Source organism: Caenorhabditis remanei, chromosome V (assembly GCF_010183535.1).
Source record: "Caenorhabditis remanei strain PX506 chromosome V, whole genome shotgun sequence".
Taxonomy (NCBI): domain Eukaryota; kingdom Metazoa; phylum Nematoda; class Chromadorea; order Rhabditida; family Rhabditidae; genus Caenorhabditis; species Caenorhabditis remanei.
Genome location: NC_071332.1, coordinates 12,425,394 through 12,438,830, shown reverse-complemented (window position 1 = coordinate 12,438,830; position 13,437 = coordinate 12,425,394). Strand labels below are relative to the sequence as shown.

General features: G+C 37.9%; 5 protein-coding genes across 5 annotated transcripts; 3 read left to right on the top strand and 2 right to left on the bottom strand.

The window, feature by feature from the left end:
• Nucleotides 1-57: 57 nt before the first annotated feature.
• On the bottom strand, nucleotides 58-5,849 carry GCK72_019337 (uncharacterized protein; the record flags this gene model as incomplete). Its single annotated transcript, XM_003115338.2, has 9 exons — nucleotides 58-228; nucleotides 275-387; nucleotides 439-745; nucleotides 798-869; nucleotides 941-1,111; nucleotides 1,209-1,303; nucleotides 1,353-1,536; nucleotides 4,863-4,938; nucleotides 5,785-5,849. 9 exons carry the CDS (start codon nucleotides 5,847-5,849, stop codon nucleotides 58-60), a joined length of 1,254 nt encoding a protein of 417 aa, XP_003115386.2.
• A 288-nt stretch (nucleotides 5,850-6,137) lies between these two features.
• On the bottom strand, nucleotides 6,138-7,392 carry GCK72_019336 (uncharacterized protein; the record flags this gene model as incomplete). Its single annotated transcript, XM_003115793.2, has 5 exons — nucleotides 6,138-6,281; nucleotides 6,327-6,441; nucleotides 6,488-6,974; nucleotides 7,020-7,194; nucleotides 7,252-7,392. 5 exons carry the CDS (start codon nucleotides 7,390-7,392, stop codon nucleotides 6,138-6,140), a joined length of 1,062 nt encoding a protein of 353 aa, XP_003115841.1.
• A 1,137-nt stretch (nucleotides 7,393-8,529) lies between these two features.
• Nucleotides 8,530-8,836, top strand: GCK72_019335 (uncharacterized protein; the record flags this gene model as incomplete). The annotated part of the gene is made up of 2 exons (XM_003115692.2): nucleotides 8,530-8,598; nucleotides 8,654-8,836. The coding sequence occupies 2 exons, from the start codon at nucleotides 8,530-8,532 to the stop codon at nucleotides 8,834-8,836; spliced, it is 252 nt and encodes an 83-aa protein (XP_003115740.2).
• Nucleotides 8,837-9,196: 360 nt separating this feature from the next.
• Nucleotides 9,197-11,350, top strand: GCK72_019334 (uncharacterized protein; the record flags this gene model as incomplete). Its single annotated transcript, XM_053732981.1, has 10 exons — nucleotides 9,197-9,260; nucleotides 9,306-9,532; nucleotides 9,633-9,814; nucleotides 9,865-10,051; nucleotides 10,096-10,221; nucleotides 10,272-10,482; nucleotides 10,535-10,664; nucleotides 10,715-10,784; nucleotides 10,842-10,928; nucleotides 10,979-11,350. 10 exons carry the CDS (start codon nucleotides 9,197-9,199, stop codon nucleotides 11,348-11,350), a joined length of 1,656 nt encoding a protein of 551 aa, XP_053581894.1.
• A 704-nt stretch (nucleotides 11,351-12,054) lies between these two features.
• GCK72_019333 (uncharacterized protein) lies at nucleotides 12,055-13,249 on the top strand (the record flags this gene model as incomplete). Its single annotated transcript, XM_003115652.2, has 6 exons — nucleotides 12,055-12,113; nucleotides 12,169-12,346; nucleotides 12,390-12,593; nucleotides 12,640-12,766; nucleotides 12,812-12,960; nucleotides 13,022-13,249. 6 exons carry the CDS (start codon nucleotides 12,055-12,057, stop codon nucleotides 13,247-13,249), a joined length of 945 nt encoding a protein of 314 aa, XP_003115700.2.
• Between the last annotated feature and the right edge of the window lie 188 nt (nucleotides 13,250-13,437).

Below are 13,437 nucleotides of genomic sequence, written 5' to 3'. Positions count from 1 at the left end.
AGATCATTGAAGACAAAATGATATAATGAGTCAAAACAAATGAAGAAAATAATAAAATTATTCAATTGATTCCGGGGTAGGTGCAAAGCTGTTCTCCATATTATTGAATCCGCTGAGAAGAGTACAAATCATTCGTGTGTACTCTCCAGAAGTTGTTTGACAGATGTCGTGTTCCAATGGTCGCTGGTACTTGCGTTTGTATTCAAGTGAGATGTCTTGCAAGTCAATCTGAAAACAAAAGTAAAGATACTGAGAGAGGAAAGGAGTGGTCTACCTCACTGCGACTGACGCAGATTCTGATGATTGTTGACTGGTCAACACGTTCGGCGGTCATTGCTGCTCGGAGTTTTTCAGCGAAATAGATTTGGATGTTTCGTGATACACGAGCTGAAAATAATAAGAATGAAAAATGTTCAATTTATATTAGTCCTAACTAACCGATTGTTGCAAGAATCAAACGAATCTCGGAATGAATGTTCTTGTTTCGTCGAATGACTGTCTCAATATCTTGCATATCTTTCCTTGACTCATCCACTTTATCCAAAACTGCTCCAATATGTTTCCAGGAATGTCCGATGAACAGTTCCTCGAATAAGTTCACATTTTTTGCAATATCATCGATCGTTGTAGTCAACAATATTTTAACATGTTTGTCGACCAACTCATCATTCAAACGAACTCCGAGTCCCTCTTCCCGATTGTTGCAGAGCAAGAGACCTATCATTTTTCCGACGACACCCTCCACCTGGAAGCACTTGAATGTTAGTTTCAGATTAGGAGATTTTGATAAAGAATACCTTCACTGTGATATCCTTATCAAGAGATTTGCGATAATCCGTTTGATACGTATCGCGAAGGGCGCGAAGTTGCTGAAAACCATTGTTTTTAGTTTGATTCTAGCTTAGGAGGGGCTACTGTAATCCCTTTATTCAAAACTTACACGTGGTGAACGAGTACAAGCGATTTCAATTGCAACTGAACGGTCGCCGTGACGATTTGAGAGAGATTTATAGACGCATTGTGCGTCATAATTCGGAGCTGGTTTGAAGAGAGCTTGACACATCTCAAAGAAGAAACCACCGCATTCTTCTTCGAGGTCTTCTAGCAGTTTCTGAAAATGAAATACAGAAATAATGGACTAGTTGAGGTAACTTCAGTTTCATGAAAGAAAAATGAAATAGCCGACAACGTCACTGATGACGACTCACTCTGCTATACATGTCCTCATAGGCTCCCAAGATCTTTTGACGTTGAAAGTTGTTATGATAGAGGACAGTGTTGATGATAGTCTGATCTTTGGTTTCTGAAATTATGATAAATGTTGAAACAATATCTCATCTAATCACACTTACCGAGTCCATGAAGAGAAGAACGAAGGGTTTCCGAAGCTTGTACCGGATGGAAATCCGGTGAGCTGGGACCATAAATGGTACCACGAAGATCTTCGTATTGAGATTCGTACATTTGGTAAATCATTGGAATATTTTTAGAGCGATGACTATTCTCCGAGTCGAGAGAAGATCCGGTTGAGAGAGTCTGGAAGAAAAACGGAAATTGGTAAAAGAAAATAGAAAAAATGCAATTTCCGTCAGATAAAAAATCCTAGAAAATTTATCATTTTAAAGACTGAAAACTAACGAAAAACTAGCTGAGCGATGATTATAAGCGTGTCCATCAGAAGGCGGGACTTGGATGAGGAGACCTCACGGAAGTTTCGTGACATGAATAGTTGATTTGAGAAAGGTGCGATGTATGTTGTACAATGTTGTTAACGTTTTCAGAGGAATGAGACTCTACACGGAATCACATGGAAGAATTTATGAGTCTGGAGAAGTGGAAAAAGAAGCTTCTGAGCTAGCGTTTGACCTGGATTCTCTCATTCCACCCTCATAAGTTTCTTAGGAAATGAGAGGAGAATTCTTAATGGAAAGTTCCGGGAATGTGGTTTTCAGGACTTGTTTCTAGGCAAGTGGGCAGACGAAAGAAGAAGTGAGAAAGGGAAAATATACATATATTCTGAAAAGAAAACTGGCCAAAAAGGGACTGGGTGCTTATATTTATAGAGAAAACGCCTCCGTTTTTGTCATATTATCTTCTTAATACTATATAAGCCAAATCTAAAACAAACTCTCTTTCAGGATTATCCTTATTTTGGGAAAGAGATGAATAACTCGAGTATACCAAAGCGATGGATATGAGTTAAACAAAAAGTGCTGACAGATATTGACGCAGATGTCTCACAAGTCAGATCTAGTATTTGTCTGGAATAGAATTATATAGTCTGACTATAGAAGCCATTCAATTCTGTTTTTCTCGTGATTTCGCTGATTTTCAGATTTCCAATGGATTTTCATACATGATTCATTGTGATAGAGTAATGAGACAAGGCGAGATGAGTAAGACTCAGAAATCCCTCATTTATGGATGGTTTCAAATTGAGTCATTGTTTTGGAGGATCAAGGATTATATAAATGTTCCATAGGAAACTTGGAATTCTTCATATTTTCCATTATTTTCTTTTTCTTTCTGATGTTAGGATCTTTTCATTGATTACAGGTTGTTATAGACTCTTGGGGCAAAACTGAATAAGTCTTCTCATTCAATCCAAAGGATGGTTTGTCTAGACATTGTTCTCAAGGCCGATTAAAATTTGAGCTCCGGATATATTTGAAGTCAACTTTAAGGCAATCCCTACTGGAAGTGAAAGATGTCTACCAGAATCTAATATTTAGACAAATCGTTCTAAAGTCCTGAATAAGTATCTACTGGAAATTGACATTTTAATAAATGTTTTGAGATGGAGACACTTTCAAAAACTATGACTAAACTCATCTTCGATCTCTCTGTTTTACTGAGATCCTTGCTCTTGAATTTTTCAAATTTCAACCATAAAGTTTTCAAGATATCACATGTTCTACATATGTAACCAACTAACTTTTTGATCCATGTCTGTTTATCAGACTCTTCTCAAAGTTTTGCTCACGTGGAATACACGATGAGATATGTGTACACCGACTCAACTATGTTTGGTTTTTCGAATGAGACAGAGTCCAGAAAACCTTTTTTGAGAATTGAAAAGATTTTTGTGAAAGATGAACAACGAGACTTACCATATTTTTGACTCGAGAAACCAGCGAGTTGCGCGGATTCAAAGCAAGACGTGGGGGTTTTTGTCTTGGCGGTAGGTCCGAGGAACCGGTGGCCATTCAAAGATGGAGAAAATACGAGAATGTGTAAGTGTGTTGTCGACGACTGATTGGATATCAGTGAATGGAGACTTACGAAGGATTATCCACCTCACTACACGAAATGCTTTGAGAGTTTATGCGAGGGAGGAGCGAGACGAGAATGAATTCGACGGAGGATAATTGATGGGAGGTGGAGTCCGAAAGGGGCACATTGACACGACACACTATCACAGGACTAGATTAAGAGGTGATAGATTAACATAGGGCATGAATATGGATTCATGTTGTAACAATAGATTCTATTGTTGCCTGAGAGATAGAGATTTCCCCTATCGGAAGCCAGATTGTTGATCTTAAAACTGCTAATCTCGCCTGAATATTAACACTGAAATACTTCTAGATTCCATTCGGATTTTGTATTTTAGTATTTTGAACAAAAATCCTGGAAAGTCGCAAAAGTAGAAGAGAGGGCTCAGAGAAAATTTCGAATTCAGATTGTCCTATTTCAGGTGAGACCTATTTCGTCACAAACTTCTTAGTCAACGGAATCCGCTCAAGCGATCGAGAGCTTAACTTCAGATCAACTCTCGAGATTTCAGATTATACCTGAGCAGATGTTACAAATACCGGCAGAATCGATATAATATAATATGAATAATATCAAATAACATCTCATTCACTTCTTCTGAATACAAGATTTCCCAACGGATCGTGCACAATCTCATTGAAAATAAGTCTCGTGATCGTTCAAAACAACTTGATTTAATTGCCTATTCAATCTATTCTCACATCAAACAACTTTGATCTACTTTCCAGAAAGCTCTCAGCTTCAACACCCCCACTCTATTCCTTTCCTTTTCAATATCTTCTTTCCATATTCCATCCCCATTCAGACTAATTCATAATTCAAAGCTGTTTACGATGCTTTTCTGACATCTTTTCTGATGAGGTTTCTGACTAAACACTTTTGGGTTTTCGATTTCCAGAACTATAGTATTTGATGAGTGAAGCCATTTGAAGTTGAGATTCACAAATGTGCGTCAGTAACTCCGAAATTCGATTTCGATTAACTGATCATCATCCTATTAACTTAAAATCTCAAAGATTACTCCAAATGAATCTACGAGAAGAATTTCAGCAATATTCAGATTATCCAAACCGACTTATCTTCAGAGAATCTGTTGCCTACGTCAACAAAGCTTGTCACGATGAAAGGATTACATGGACGGGACGGCGACTCTCACCTATTTTTCAAAAGGGATAGGATAATGGATTAGGGAAAACATGAAGGGCTTACCCTTACTTTGGGAGCATAGAGTTAACTCTGTCTGAAAGTGTCCAGACGAACTAAATAACACTAAAATTTAGTGCGGGTGAAAAAAAGATAAGACGAGGCACTCAAAAAGAATACATTAGAAAGTCAACGCGACAGAAAATACTGGAATATGAAAAAAAAACTAGATCAGGACCCAAGAAGTGCATGAATGAATATTTTCTAGTTGGAATGAGCGAATAACATTCCATCATTCTGAAGGAATAGATCAAATCATCACATTTCCTCTATCAAATGATGTTTGGTTGACTTTAATATTTTTAGCTTTTACCATCAGATCTAAGTTGCTTGAAAAACAAGTCGAACACATATTCGAAGAAAACGAAAAAGAAATGACTCACCCGATCACGAGGATCCGCTCGTGTTACTTCAATGCTGATACTTCGATCACTCATTTCCGAGAAAGATGAGAAAAATCTGAAAATGGGGAAAGATGAATTTCGTAAAAGATTTTAAAATGAAACAAAAATAAGTTAGAGAAGATGGTCTAAAACAAATGTTTCAAAGGAATACAGGATTGACAGTTTCTTGTGGAAAATACGAACTACAGATAAAATTTTCCAGACTGTTCAGTTCAAATTTGTTCTGGCATGTCTACCTTATTTATGTTATAGTCGCTAGCATAAATATCAAGCGAGTTGTTGGTATTCATAGATTCGAAGAAAATTGCAGGTAAAGGAATGCACAAAAATGAGAAATACACCTTTTAGTTTCGAAGAAGCGTTTTTCTCGTTAATTTCAAATGATGCACTCAAAACAGTCTATCTAGATAATTCTTGAGTTTTATAGGACCGGGATATTTCTTCCATCTAACCTAATATTTTCAGACATCACAAACCAGAGATGATAGTTTTTCAACCGAACAATAGACATCGTATTCATCTCTCTTTTTATCACTTATTGTATTCTGAAATCCTAGTCTCACTATCAATAAAAAGGGATTAACGTCGTTACATTCTGTTTCGTGAAAACAGAAAAAAAGAGAGAGACAGGAACGAACGTGGTGCTTTCATCCATCTATCCATCCGTTCACCAGACACATTCCACACTCACAACACACATATTTATATGCGATCTAAGCCGAATGCATAATCACTTGATTATGTATATCGTCGTCGCCATTTAATTTGGCCGAGTAGCGATTTCAGATAGATTGGTGACGAAAGACAAGACAGGCAAAACAGAAAATCTGAAGAGCAGCAGGCGATGAAAACAGGAAATTTAAGTGAGTTTTCGTCGTTTCAGGATGAGTGTCTCTCTCACTTCTGATCCACATCCGCATTATCCGATTTAGCAACGAAATGAGATGATGACTGATAAACGAGCATGTAATCAAGGAAGAGTGAAAAATATAAAGATAATGTAGAAATCTGCATTAGGAACTGAAGATTATCTGGGTCACCGCATGACTCGGGTGGATTTTATGAGTTGTCGCACTGTGTTTTTTTACTTGAATATAATTACAGAAGGTTTTGTTTCTGAACGACGTTCAAGCTATACCCCTGTATTCTTCTTTCAAATAAGATCACTTGAATAACCCGTGAGTATTTATTCAAATGAAATTGTGTTGTTTGTCTTTACAATTGCCTTTAGCATGATGCAATACGAAAAATTATTCAAAGTGGAGTCACGACGTCGTCTTCGGCAATTATTACAGTTGGACCCTTCTTCGTTTTTCCTTCTTTCAGGGATCCAATCACGAGCTCCGCGAATTTGTCGGCGTCATCTGCGTAAACGTGGTGTCCAGCACTTTCCATTACCTGAAATATCGGGAGTTCGAATTCGTTTGTCCGAAAAAAGCTTACATGAGACTCCACATGATCCAACTCTCCAAACATTGTTCTTGTCATTTTCCAATCAATCCAACTGCGTTCTCCGTGAATGAAGGTGACAGGAACTGTGTTGTCTAACGCATGGAATCTGAAAATTGAGTTGATTTTGCTTTCTATTTAGAATTCAAGTTTACCTTTTACTCATTGGCTGTTTCGCCCATCCAAGATTCTCCGACAAACACTTGAAAACGACTTCTCCAGTTGGATTCTTCGAATTCGCCAAATAAATGTAATCGTAAACATCTTCAGAATATTTCAATGCGAGATCAGGTCGAAGACGTTTCATAAGAGTTGGTCCATATCCTCCCACAAGTCGTAAAACGGCCAATGGATTGAATTGTTGAACGACCCAGAAGATGCTCTTCTGTCGACTTGTTAGTTTGGGCATTATTTCCGGATCCATTTCATTGAAGCCCCATGGATCGGCTAGTACGAGATTTTCGACTCTTCCTGGATACTTGAGAGCATATGACGTGGCAAGATATCCTCCGAACGAGTGACCAACTAGATTCATCTTCTCCAAATTCATTTTGTCCCTCCATTGCTCAATTGAATCAATCATTTCCGTCTCGGCAGTCTCGGGATCAGTTGAGAATTTTGGACGAGAGGAACGACCGAATCCTGTAATATCGGCTCTTTAAACTTTCTCTAGAAAATAATGATTACCTGGTAAATCGAAAGCATGAACTGTCTGGAATTGTGCAAGACGTTTGATAGCAGATCCCCACAGTGCAACTCCTGCTCCGAATCCATGAACCAAGACAATTGGATATGCAGTTTTTGGAGATGGTTGTTCACAATTGACAGTTACAGTACTGATTTCAGTGTTTTTGAACGGAATCTGTAATATTCTAATCTTGAAACTTGTACATTTAAATAAAATAAATGAAACTCTCACCTGAATAAGTCTAGCCAAATATCGAATACCAAGTGCAGAGAAGATGCGTCCTTCAGCTTCAGCGAGTCGTTGACTTTTCGATGGACACGAAAAGTAGGGTAACCTGAAGCGAAGTACTTGAAGTTTTTGGAATATCGTCATCTCGTCATTGCATTCAGTACCAGGAAAAAAACCAAGAATAATCCCAGTCTTCCATTTAGTTGCTTTTTTGCGAGTAGAAATTCGAATTAGAATGATAATAAAATAAAATTTGGATTCACGCAATTTTACTATTTTTAGAATACTTTTTTTTCGAATACAATTTATTTTTAGAATATAAATTTATATAAAAACAAACTAACCATGCTCTTGAAGTTGTCACAGTGGCCTCGGTCATCATTACAGTTTAGTTTGAATTCAAAAAGTGTCAAATGCTCTCAAATTCTTCTTTTTGATAATCATCCTCGCAGTGGCGGGGAGGTATAAGAAATTGTGTTCATGTGACTAGACTCTCTCCAAAACGCACGCTCTCTCGTTTTGTGACCGCTTGCGAAATATAGTGTTGGCGGGCCCGTGAACACAATGTTTTGTGAACCCGGAGAACGGAATGACGCAAAATAGAAAACAGCTCTCGAGTGGAAAGATTTCAGAAGATTCCAGAATGTTGTCTGACGAGTATTTCATTGATCACTCAAAAATGCATTGGAACTGTCTTGTTCATTTAAAAACATATGATATTGTGTTTGCCTGATGGTTGTTGATCGCGTTATGACACGGTTTGTTTTCAATTAAAAGTAAAATTAAAAATTTGTACTAAGAAGTTCTCAAACTTCCCTTTGAAATAAATATCCCCATCGGATCATTTTTAGAGAAAACCTCAATATGTTTGAACTATTGTCTGTTCGAAATTGAATCACCCATTTGAATCAACCGAGATTCTGAAAGAATTACTGAAGAGCAATGAACAACTGCGATCCACTGCAACGATACAAGCTGTTACCGAGAAAATAAAAATTCTCCAGACGGACAATGCACAATCTTTTTTTCAGATTAAAATATCTATTTCATGCTTCCTTAATCAATTGCACGTTTTAGACATGAATGCATCCATTGCATTCTCATTTTTCATAAAATGTGCATGATGTGTTTTTCGGAACGATTATACATACATCATTAGTCCGAATGCAACGTCTCTGTATCCATGTATAAAATGTGAAAGCCATGGTGATCCGTAGAGACGGATTCCGTCTTTTCATCGGCTCCGCTTCTCTTCATTTTATATTTCTTTTCGAACAAGAAATGTTCTCTCCAAAACTATCTCTCCTTATTCTTCTGGTTTTCGTCACAATTGTTGCCTGCAACTTCATCGTAAGTTTCTAATTTTCAGATTTTAATTCTGAAATGCAATCTATGAAATCTTCAGGAATCGGATGTCTACCGTTTTCCTGATAACTGTGAATTCGAGAAATCAGCTGAAAAGCGTGAAGTAGACACTTCTGAAGAGGCTGTGGATTTCCCGGATGGTGTGTTCGCCCCTTCGATGGAATCAATTTTGGAATACGCTGAACAAATGGCAGAGAAGAAAATGGATCCAGTCACTTTTTAATTCGTTTTTCTGCAATTTATAACTGTCTGAAATGAATCTTGTTAATAAATGACTCTTAAAAACCTTTGCCAGCGCAATAATTCACAGGGACTTGGAAAAAGATTCAAAGCTGTAAGACTGTGACCGAAAAAGAATCAGAAAATGAAACGAAAAGGAAGTTAGAACTATAGTTTCTATCTCTCGAATGAAATCAATGACGTTATTGTCTGTCTTCTTCTACTCTTCTAACTTTTCATCAATTTCTTTTTCATCTGATTAAAAAACAAACCGTTTGGCCAATGTTCCAATGATCTTTACTTTGTGATAACCAATTAACCAACCCTTCGTTTCATGAAAAACAGTTTCCAATTTCACTTCTTCATGATACTCTTACTTTATTTCCTTCCTTTTTGTTCTTCACAAATTATTCCAGAACTTTTAGCTGGTTTGTTTTAGGAAATTACAGTAAATATTGAAGAAAAGATTATAGGTTTTCAAAACGGAAGATTTGGAAATGGCCCCAGGGGAGGTGGACCAAGAGGCTTTGGTAGAGGTCCAGGAGGATTCGATAGAGGTTTTGATGGAGGATTCGATGGTGTGGGACCTGATGGACCACGTGGGGGAGGGGGAGGTCTTGGAGGACTGATCGGAAATATTGCTGCAAATATTGGACAACAAATGGGGTTGAATGATGCAGATGTTATTGGAGATTTGAGGGTAAGTTTAACCTTGAAGTTAGTTCATTTCAGTAGTCATTTATGTAAAATGTTTTTTCACTCTAAATTGAGGCTTGACACACTGAAATAGACATATTCAGGGAATCTCCCGTGGACCACGTCCATCTGCTTCAGAGTGGGGTGCGAAGGCTAGACATTTCTGCCGGAGATACCCAGGACATCCGAAATGTCAACAAGGACAACTTCCACAGTTCACTGATGTTCCAACTATTATCAATACCATCATCTACAATGCTGGAGATCTTCTGCCGAGAGTTCCAATGTCAGTTCTCAAATGGATTTGAAAAAGAAGTGGAAAACCAATTTTTCCAGGTTGAACATTCGTGATCCACTCGCTGGATTGAATAGTGAACTGGTCGGATTCATCAAGAGCTTGCAGTCACAATTTGGACAACTCAGCTCTCAACAAAGGAATGAGATTCAGAACTCGTGTAGATCATTCAAGTGTGATCAGCAGTCATCACAAAATACACAGGCCAAGCAAGAACTTATGTCAAAGGTAAGTGTGAGAGTTTATGAAAACCATGGATTTCGGAACTCCAGATGTTGCAATTCGATCAAGCTGTCGGTGGAAAAGGAGCACCAGCTCATGACAAAGTGAATCTCCGTTTTGATAGAACTCAGCAAGTAAAGCAGGCAATGCTCAAGAGAGCAAATTTATCTCATATCGTGAGTTCTCTCAACTTTGGTCTAACCATCGAAAGCGTTATTTGTTTTAGATCGTTCCAGCAGACAACGGAGTTTTTGATAGAGATGTGTTGCTTACGGAGCATCAGGCTAACTTTTTGCTCAATGAACTTGGAGAAGCAGGGCGTGGAGCTGAAGTTCCTGGTGGAAGAGCTCCAAGATCCGGAGTATTCTTCTCTGAGAACCCAGTGCAGAAATGGGATATTTGGAAGCCAATTCAGTATACTCTGGATGATTCGTTAGGTATTTTATCTGAATGTCACGACGAACAATTTCTAGTTTTTATCTTTTTCAGAAGAATCGGACAAAAAAGACATCAGAGATGCTCTCCACGAGATCTCAATCAACACTTGTATTCTTTTCAAGTACAACGCTACACCGACAGGATATCACTTGAATTATATGAAAGTTGACAGCACTACTTTGTGAGTTCTTATGTTCTTGAAAACTGTAATCATCGCTCTGAAAATTCCAGTTGCGGCCTATCATATGTTGGAAGAACAGATCCAGCCAACCCAATCTATCTGAGTTTCCAGTGTGGAGATGTGAGTTTTTTGAGAATCCGAGAGAAACGAGAAATTCAATTCAAATAAAAATTGCAGAACCGTGGTGTTGCAATGCACGAAACAATGCATGCATTAGGAGTCAGTCACCAGCATCTTAGACTTGATAGAGATAAATATATTAAAGTTAGTTTCTGCAATTTCTGATCCCTTGAGCACTTCTGAATATCTTTCAGATTGATTGGTCCAACATTGATCCCCAACACTACGACACATTCGCCATTTCCGATGCCAAACTCTATACTTCTTACGGTACAAAATACGCTTACGACTCAATAATGCACTATAATGCTTATCTTGGTGCCAAGGATCCCAATAAACCAACAATGATTCCACTGGTAAATCCACAAGAAAACACTCCGAAACTAGGTCAACGTGCCAAATTGACAAGAGCGGACATCCGGTTGTTGAAGAAAATGTACTGCCGTCCGGGATGTGACGATCAAAATGTGCATTGTGGGACGTGGGCGTTGCACGGATATTGTAAATTGAAGGAGCACATGAAATGGATGAATGATAATTGTAAAGCGAGTTGTGATAAATGTTGATTTCTTTTTTTTGTTTGTTTTTGTTTTTGAGTTTATTTCAGAAGTTGAAGTACAGTATCCATTTCCAGAAATGGAATGAGCTAAAAAGAGAGTTTGGATACAATTAGCGATTTATCACACAAACAGTCACATATTCGTAGGAATATGCAACTCAATGAACTATCATCATAATATAGTATAGTGGCTCTAGTTTACTTTCATAACACTGAGACTACAAAACCCTTGTACATTCATATCAAAATGAATAAATTGTCTCTAATGGTATTTCCTATCAGTTAACATCCCTCCAACACATTCCCACACTTTCAACAAATCGATTTGATTTTTTCTTTTCCGGTGGCACATGGAGGGAAAAAAGAAACAGTTCGTTCCATTTATTTTTTCCGCTCCACCCTCTTCCTTCCCCATCCCATCAATGCAGGCAATCACATAGAATCGTTTTGTCTTGTGTGCAACCATTTACACTTTTATCGTTTAGGAGCCAGAACCATCTATCATCTTTATATTCTTTTCGTCTTGTTTACAGTTTCGAATTTAGTTCTGTGAAAGAATTCGATCAATTTTTCTCAAGCAGCAACTTATTGGATCAATTCTTCTTCTAGATTTTAGAAGTACTTGTTCTAAAATTGATACTTATTATATACATTTTTAGATTTTAGTCTCAGCGAACCTTTTATTTTACCAGTCATATTTTCAGGAACACCATGAAAATTAAATTCGATGCCGAAATTGTGGGTGACTACTGGACAAGCTGTGAGAATCGGTGAGTCACTCACAAAGTGAGTCTTTCACAAAGTGTAATCTTTTCCTTTTTTCAGATGGAATATCGAACTTGGCAAGCATCGTCACAAACGATTGTTCATGAATCCAATGGCAATTGGAGCGAGTCTTGAAGAGGGTTACAGTCAATTTGAGAATGAACATGGAAGTGAAAGACTAGAAGGAATTCTTGCATTTATTCTGAAGACGGCAAGATTTGCAATGCCATTGAAAGAGGTAACGTAGCTCTGTTTTCTCTAGATTTTCTCTAAACTTTCAGATGATTCAATCCGATTTCGTTTGTCGTCGTGGACTTCTCCGCAACATTTCTATCAATAAAAACTCCACAACCTATATCAGTTTCTATGCAGTTCGTCACCGAGGAGTAATCTTTCTCTGTGAAGACAAAGAGAATGATACTCCTGATAAACTTCGTCGTGCCATGTATTACTCTCTTAAATTTGAGCAATTGATGACTCTTCCGGTAAGTGGTTTCAAGTTATGATGATACATCTCATTGAATCATGCAGCAAACGAGCAGAGTGGCTGCATCCAAGACACACGAGACGAAGGCTGTGATTCAGGCTTGTCTCAAGAAAGAGGGTGAGGAGGATGTTCGTATTTATTATGCGGCTGAAATCGACTGTCTCAATGAAGGTAAAAATACAGATTAATGAGAACAAGTGAAAACGAAAATTTCAGCCGGGTCACCAGTTGAGTTCCGAACAATCAGTAAACCATTGGAGAGTGGATGGGATAAGAATAGAACAATGGCTTGGTATATGCATTGCTTTTTAGCCAATGTCAAGACAGTTTATGTCGGAGAAAGACAACGACTTTGTTTGAGAGATGTGAGTTTATCTATCTGGTTTTCCATGTTTCTCTCTTCACCCAAACAAAATCCGTTTCCAGATCAAGTCAATCGACACCGAGAACATCTACACCCACCGTACTCAACCGTGGGACCGTGAATCTTGCATTGAACACATCTTCACTACTCTCACTTTCGTCAGACATTATATGACACAAGATGGAATGGCATTGAAGTTCACAGCCATCAATGGTACAAACTACGTGTCAACTACTGAATTCGGGGCCTACATTGTTCCGGAGAACTTTCTTCGTCATTTTCCTTTCTGAATGTTTTCATACTCAATCGAGCTTTACTACTTCCTTCATTTCTTTCCCTATTTAAAAACGCTTTACTGTATTTTTATCTGAGTTATTTACTGTATATAATATACAGATCATTTTAACTTTTACTTATTTAGGCCCGAATTACAAACTTTCCCGATTATCACCGTTTTTACCACAGCCGTGGCAGCTGG